We start from the raw sequence: 8,399 nt of genomic DNA, 5'->3' as shown, positions 1-8,399 counted from the left end.
ATGAATAAAAGGAATAATTCTGGTTTTTAAATGTCAAAATGATGCTGGAGATCAGCTCCATCCCTAAGCTTTAGTCTTGTTCAGGTTTCGAGCTCTATTCCTATCATGAGAGGGGTGAGGCTCTATTTATACAATTCTGATTGCAATTAATGAACAAATATGAATCATCTGATAAGACAGCCTAAAGATGTTTCCTTAATCAGATGGCGTTTGATGGACATTAAAGTATCATAATCATATCATAATTGAGTGGTCTTAGGCTCATTAGATTCGTCATGTCAAGATGCTTGATTCGACTATAAGCTCACCAGATTCAAAATAGTGTTGTTTTGGGCTCGTTAGATTTGTCTTGTCGAGACAATTGTTAAACTTTCCTTTTGCCAAGAGTTACTTTGATATTCTAAAGCTGGCGAATCATGAAGCGTTATTAAATGCCAAAAAAAATAGTAAGGGAGGCATTTACCTACATACCGCCCAATTCCTATGTATATTTACATATCCAACACCTAAACTTTACTTTTTACATTTATACCACCCAAAATTTTCATATCACATAAAAAATAACATTTTATTTTAAAAACTGAAATAGAGACACAAAATGTATTGAAATAAAATGAAAGAAATCAGATCTAATTCCGGAATCTGCAACCTCTCATACAACATATTCAACTCAAAATTTGGGTCACTAAATATTTCCAGTAAAAGAAATCCAAATTATTTTCTATAATATAATTTAAGACAATTATTTAGAAATCCTAAAAAGCAATTGCAATCAATTCAACATAAATACAGAAGTTCCAACATATATACCCAATTTAACTTCTGAATCTCACACAACGATCCAGAATAAATGAAAACAATGCTTACAAGCAGCTTTCATAAATCTGCAACCAGAACTAAATGAAACAATATTGCGTACGGAGTTCAGACACAGAGCTGTGTCCGGACAACGGACGTGATACAGCGGGGCAGAGCTAGAGCTCGGAAATCCGCTGTATCACATCCGTTGTCCGGACTCCGGACGCAATATTTTCTTGAACTAAACAGCTACTGAATTTTTCTTACATGAACAAAAATCACTTTAAATCTTCGCTCTAAACAGCTACTGAATTTTTCTTACATGAACAAAACATCACTTTAAATCTTCGCTTTAAATCTTCGCTACATCAGACGAACAATAAAGAACAGATCAAAAGTTTTCATGGCATGATTGTAGAAACACTAGCAGGGTTCTTCGTAATTGCATGCAGAATATCATTGTAGCTCACAATGCCCACAAGTATGTTTTCTTCCAGCTCGGCTTCTGTCACCCAAACATGTGTTGCCCGGTGCGAAAGCATCTGGGCCATGACCGCTGCGAGAGAGCTTGTCGTCCGGCAGGTGAGAGGTGCGCTGCGGCCCCTATACATGCTCCGCGTTGACCTCCAGCCACCCAATGGCTGCTGGCTTAAGAACCCCATGCTCCGGCTGCTGAATTTCTTGTGCCTGACAGACTCCACAATTCCGTTCTCCAACTGAGAGGTGAGGACGAAGTCCGGAGGCGAGTCCTGGTCCTCATCCTCAGAGCCCATCACGAACTGACCGGCCGAAAGGTTCGACATGGCCCAGGCAGCAGAGACATAGTCACATTTCCAAAGTTTGTATGCCGAAATCTCGCCGATGATCTTCCAAGCACCATCGACCGAGGTCTCCACCACGGCGGCAACACACGGGTTCTGAGGAAAATTGTGGAGGATTTCAAGGGCGGGGGAGGAGGCCTCGATGAAGTGGTAGTTATAACTTAAGGCGCCCAGAGAAGATATTGAGGACAGGGGTATTGGAGCGAGGGCGCCGAGGCAGCCGATGACGAAGCGGACAACATCTTCCCTGGATAGACAGCAGTATTGGATCTCTTTGGAGGATGAAGAAGGGGAGCCACTGTTTTCACAGAAGTTGGTGGTTAAATTTGTGGGAGAAGAGTCAGAATTTTTTAGCCATTTGCCGTTGTAGAGAATGGAAAAGCGCTTGCTGATGCCTTTCCATGCGACACTCTTGCGCACAATGAGGCACTGAACACCCTGTTTCATCATCTCCAGTGCATCAATCAACCTTCAAAGGTGAAGAGGTTCAGAGTTTTGATAAAGTGATGTCATCGTAAAGAAGGGAGAAGATGAAATAAATATAGATTATGATTGTAGAGGAGCAGACAAGGGAAAAACGCATCTTCAAACAATAACTTTAATAAGTATAAAAATAATTGATTCTCTTGAACAAAATTAAAGAAGCAAAAAGACTATGAAATAATTAATGCTAATGTTTCACTCAATAGGATTCATGCAAAGATCTATAGCTACTAGAGACCAAGCAGACAATATGTGGATGAGCATAAAATATTCTAAAGCTATTTTGTAATGCGATCAAGAAAAAAATTAAAGGATATGTTATCATTTGTTGACAAGAAGATGTAAAATAATCAAAACCTATTGATTGTCAAGGAGGATTTAAAAAAATAATGAATCTCAGGTAACAATAAGATTTCAATGATAGGCAATGACGGTGATAACTGATTGAAGCTGTTCAAGAAATATGAATCACTGCAGCCTCAATAAGCCTAATTACCTGTATCATAGGATAAATTCATCTACGCCCCTCAAGCTAACGCACATTTATTATTTACTCAAGTATTTTAAATTGATATTTATTAATCTTTTTCAGATAAGATATTTATTTTTCAATCTTTTCATTTTCTCTATCTTGTGATTTCTCAATTTGATTTTTTCCAGTAGCATCTGGTTATTGCACTACACGTTAATAATAATCTGTAGAGGCATAATAATCAAATAGTTACAAACAAATAACCAGAGTTTGCAAGAGGGAGATGGCAAAACTAGGTGGTCAAAAGAGGTTGGACCGAGCAAATGAACGTTAGGGTTCGTGGCATTACTTGATCTCACCAAAAGTTGATAAAATTTGAAATTCGATATAATTAAAAAATAATACAAACAAGGAAGAACGCTAAAACAACAATAACAAGCCTTTAACCTACTACGTAGGCCGGCTGCATGAATCATTTTTCTCCATTGTGTCCTATTGAGTTTCATATTTTCATTTAACTCTAATAAATTAAGATCATGTTTTATACAACATGCCCAAGCCTATTTAGGTCTACCTCTACCTTTCTTAACTTAATTCAAATCTAAAACATCTACTCTCCTAACTGGATCATCAAATGATTGATGTTTAATGCGACCAAACCACCTAAGGCAACTCTCTCTAATCTTGTCTGCCATTGGAGTTACTCCAACTCTTTCACAAATAAATTTGTGATGTCAAACAAAGAGATAGGAAAAGCAAATTATCCACTTTAATATCAATCTATTATAAAAATCACTAAAAATAAATTTCATAACATCACAAATTATTCTTTGACTTCTTACATGTTATCTTATATTTTTTTTAATTCAAACACATTTTTTACACTTAATAATACTAGTTATTTTATCTCACATAATATTAGCTTCTTTATGAACATCCTAAATCTTATGATCTTGAAATTTACTTGTAAATATAATTTTAATTGCCTTTTTAGTATCCTAATATAGTTTTATGATAATATTTAATTATATTTATCATTTTTTAATTCTTCATCTTAAAATTCAAAATTAAAAATCAATGTAAAGTGTTAAGATTTTTATTTGGAATGACTTTACAATCTTTACAATCTTTAGACGATTCATTTTTTCATAAGAGAATAATCAATTTATTTTTATTTTATCTATTCTTATAACTGATAATATGCATATCTTTCTTTTAAATAAAGTATCAACAATAACGAATTCATAAGCTAAAATAAAATTCAATATGATTCTACCTTTTTATTACACTCTAAAATTATAACCACTATGAATACGTTTCAAAATCTTTTACAACTACACCAACATGCTCATTTATATCTCCAATAAAATTTAATTCTTCAAGAAGTATTATTTGAATTAACTGAGTCATTCCAAAAATTTCTTTTGAATATATATCTAAATTTATTTGGGGAACATAAGCATTTATAACATCAATAATCTTAGTATCAACAATCATCTTCAAAGAGATAACTTTATCTCTAATTATATTAATATTAACAACATTATCTTTCAAACTACTATCAACAACAACAACAACAAGGTTTTATCCCACTGAGTGGGATTCACCATTTCTCAAATAATAAAAAAAATTGCATGTCATTTATAAATCACATGTAGCCTTTACAACATAACACAAGATTTAGTTTGACCTATGAGAGAACATGTTTCTATAAGTTTATAAATGAAGTAAAATTCAGGCATTTAATATTGATAATTATAAGCATTATCAAAGGTGGAACCACACTCATAATGAATGCCAACAAAATCCAAACATTAGGTGCATCATAGTGACTTATTAGAGCAAAGTTGGGCGCTAAAAGAAATAGTTGTTGCATAGACTTTTATTCAATTATGATTTTTTATTTTTTTTATTTTTTTTTTATTTTTGTATATCATGGAATGATAGTCATCAAATTTTCTTATCTTGGAAAAAAAAATAATGATTTTCAAGCTCAATAATATTTCAAATTTTGCTAACTACAAATAGTTTGAATAAGGCTAATGATGATGATTGGTGAGCTCTTCCAAGTTAAAAATTTTGCTAACTAAATTATTTTAGAAAATTACATTGAACAATTAATATTTTTAGCATAGACAAGGATTAGTCTAATATTGACTACTATCTATTCCAATTTTATCACCAATCATGCTTTCTCTTCTATGAATTGAAAAATAACACTCCATCTCTTCTTATGTTTCATTAAACTAATTATCTTCAACATCAAGATCTCTACAGAACATGAAGCTCTTGCACTTAATCAGCTTGTTTCCAAGGCAAATAAGTGTTTCTCAAACTCTTAATAATACTTTTAATGTCAAGTGATGTTAACAATAAAATTTATTCATCCTCATCATTTAGAGCATTTGCAAATCTCTCAAATCAACGAAAGGCACTTGCCTTTTTTCCTCAGTGCTTTAAGACAGAGCGCTCTACTAGGCACGCCTTCATAATGTCACCCGTCTAGGTAGTACAGGAGGGCTATAGCCACAGCTTGGCCTGCCTTAGTACCTCTCACCTTTAATAACAATGATCCTCATCACCATGTTTATAAGAACTGAATAAAATAAATGAGAACAACATGCATGCAAAACAAAAAAAAAATAAAATTTTTAAAAAACATGCAATGGGTTGTATTACTTGTATACAACTTGTCAACCTGGTCAATTCCTATTTCGGAAGTGCCAGGAAACTACCATCACATTATGTCAACAAAAAAGACTAGTTAAACAGGAAGGGTCATGAAGTTGGACTGATCAGACTATTACCCATCCCAAAAGCACCCATGTATTCTCTTGTCAAACAGGGCACGCTTTAAGGCAAATAAGCAATCAATAACACATAAAGCATCGCTATTCACCAACCTACACATGAAGTATCTTGATGTTGGACTGGTCCGGCTATTATCCATCCAAAAAGCACCGATGTATTCTCTTAAAAAACAAAGCATACTTTAAGGCAAATAAGCAGTTAATAACACCAAAAGCGTCGCTGTTCACTAATCTATACAATATCTGCAGATGCATACGCATAACCTAAAAAGGTGGAGATGCTGATGGAATAGATATTGTGAAAAACACTTTCCCCAAACAGGTTGCCTCCAGCTCACAAATTAAAGAACGCTAAGTAGTAAAATTCTTGTTGCATTTAAAACCAAGAACCAACCGAGCAAAAAATTAAATTACCTCCCAGCTCTCAAATAAGACAAAAGAAAAGAGAATACATCCGTAATCCAGGAGATACAAGAAAGTAACTGGCTGCATACCTAGCCGCAGGATCGACCTCTTTAAGCAGCGATGGATTATGTTTAACGACCTCCCTGACTGGTGTCCCCATTGCCTTCTCCCGATCCCCTTCCCTAGCCAGAAACGCCACCACGTCCAATGAATTCAAAATCCCAACGAACCTCGCGGCCCTCTCACTCTCCCCGACAACCTCCTCCCCTTTCCTTCGCCATACTGTGACCGCTCTCTCCGAGCCCTCTCCAATCTCCCCAATCGCTGCTTCCACCGTCTCCCCTTCCCAGAACTCCCTCATATCAGGCTTCCCCACTGTGAGATCTCCAACCACATGATGCAAGAAAACCGCCGCCATCCTACAAGTCCCAGAACTCAATCGATCGCAAGTCCCTAGATTGGGAAATCGCCTAGGGTTATAAAAGAGAGTGAAGAAGAGTCAGGTGGAGGAGTAGGAAGCTACAAACGGGCTTTGAACGTGCAATTATGACATCAGGGAAGAAGAGAAGAGGGGCGGAGCTAACGGTGGCTAGGCCGGCTGCCATGTAAGAAGACCGGAGGGGAAATGCCCATCAAAGGTTCAGGGTTCTGCCGAAATCGCCGGGAGTAGAACGAGAGGCGTGATCAAGTGGCGGTCGCCAGATGGGGATGGAAGACGGGATTCGCCCACGTTCTTGCAGTTTTATAGATGGCCAAAGTCGTTGGATCACGTATAGACGTATAGTGGTGGAAGTGTAGTTGCGGTGAGCTGCAGGTAACGTTACCGGTAAAAAATTGATTTTTTTATTTTTTATTTTTTGGGGAAATTTGTCTTCATGTGTTTGAAATAGTGCTGTTTGGACAAATATTTCATACATATATTGAAAATATGCCTCAATCATTGATTTAGATTAAAATACATTCATTGTTATAGATGTAAAACTATGAATGTTTCAATTGTTCAAATTTTTGACAAAGGGATCATTTTTCCAAAATTTTTGGCAACATCTTCTATTTGGAACATGTTCTTTTATCCTTTGTTATTCTTGAAGTAGAATGCATTCGTTGGCCATTGTCATGAGAGCACTCCTCCTAGGTTACAATGGGATGAAGATGGGCTTGACACTTACACTCGCTGCGTGTTAGAAAATTCTCAATGGTTGAGACATCTTATCATCTTAAGCCTTAGCTCAGTAAAATTTTTCAATACATGCACAGATAGAAATACAAAATATAACTAGATTATTTAGCAGACAACTTTGGAAAGAGAAAAAAAAATCATGGGCGACATACCATTAACAAATTTCTATCATCTGACAATAATCTTAAAGCATTTTTAGTAAGAAAAATTCAAAATTCAAATACAAGATAATTCAGAAATCCGATTTTAATAAGTTTATAGTCAAATTGACCATCTCGACGAAACAAACCCAATGATATCAAAATTGCTTCAATTTTAATTTAATCAAGTTCAGATAAAGCCATTAAAACATATTTGGAGGCTTTAGATCGTTAAGTGAATAAATAAACTTCAAATTTGAAATACTTATAGTCCAATCCAGCGTCTCCTTGAGAGGAGTACAACAGTCTTATGCTCGCTTAATTCTAAGGTCATTAAAACCCTTAAATCATTAAGAAAATATATACGATCAAGATAGATCAATATTGGTTGTTTGATCAGGTAGTTACGAGAGTTATTCACCAAATAACCAAAATGTCCCTCCCTTAGAGGCTATAAATAAACCTCATTTCTTCACTTAATGAGGAGAAGAGATAACTGAATTTTAGTGTTGTTCGGTACCGAAGACCAACATAATTTCCAGCCTCTGTAGTCGTTGACCACCATCAATCACTGCTTGCCATCCATTGTCTCTCGCCGTCAACGAACTTTGCTTGCTAATGATGTATCATAAATATGGTGTAACGAATAACATTTTGTTCAAGACATAGCAATAAATTCTAGCCTCTGTAATCGTCGACAACCGTCTGTTGATCGTCGTTGTCATCCCTGATCGCGTTGTTGGTGAATTCATCTTTCTAACGATGTATCCCAAATACAGTGCAATAAAAAATGCATATTGAAAATCCAATAATAACTCCAAGCGAAAAGTTTTACGACCATTATATTCAGAATACGACAACTTTCTCTGGACTTTTAAAGTATTCTCTACGTTGTATGCAGACAAGTGTTATATTTAGTGTTTGTAATTATGTTTTTCCAATTGTAAGAAAATGGTATACGTTAGTACTTACACACTTATAGTGGATTATTTCGTCTCAGCTTTACCATGTGGCTTTTTCCTTTTCTAAAGTTTTTTCGCATAAAAATCAATGTCTCTTCCTGTTTATTATCTTTTATCTTTGTGTGTGTGTTGGATCTTCATGCAAAGCTAAGCTATTAAATTACCACTCTATTGCCGTGAATCCTCTGACACAGAGTAATGAGGTTTGGCCTAGTTAAAACAATATAGTAGAAAATTAATATTTGGGTTTGGCCTAATTAACTGGGGTTTGACCTAATTAAAACAATCTAGTAAAAAACATAAGTGTTTCCACTTGTTACTTTTTTTT

The 8,399-nt window shown here is 35.3% G+C and overlaps 1 protein-coding gene across 1 annotated transcript; it reads right to left on the bottom strand.

Annotated features, from left to right (window-relative positions):
• Positions 1–1,123: 1,123 nt before the first annotated feature.
• LOC110024853 (CBS domain-containing protein CBSX6) lies at positions 1,124–6,646 on the bottom strand. Its single transcript, XM_020725028.1, has 2 exons — positions 5,879–6,646; positions 1,124–2,088 (listed from the first exon to the last, which is right to left on the bottom strand). Exons 1-2 carry the CDS (start codon positions 6,205–6,207, stop codon positions 1,200–1,202), a joined length of 1,218 nt encoding a protein of 405 aa, XP_020580687.1. The 5' UTR covers positions 6,208–6,646; the 3' UTR covers positions 1,124–1,199.
• Between the last annotated feature and the right edge of the window lie 1,753 nt (positions 6,647–8,399).

Source organism: Phalaenopsis equestris, unplaced genomic scaffold (genome assembly GCF_001263595.1).
Source record: "Phalaenopsis equestris unplaced genomic scaffold, ASM126359v1 Scaffold000276, whole genome shotgun sequence".
Taxonomy (NCBI): domain Eukaryota; kingdom Viridiplantae; phylum Streptophyta; class Magnoliopsida; order Asparagales; family Orchidaceae; genus Phalaenopsis; species Phalaenopsis equestris.
The sequence above is the reverse complement of the archived record's forward strand: the minus strand, read 5'-3'. Positions and strand labels throughout refer to the sequence as shown.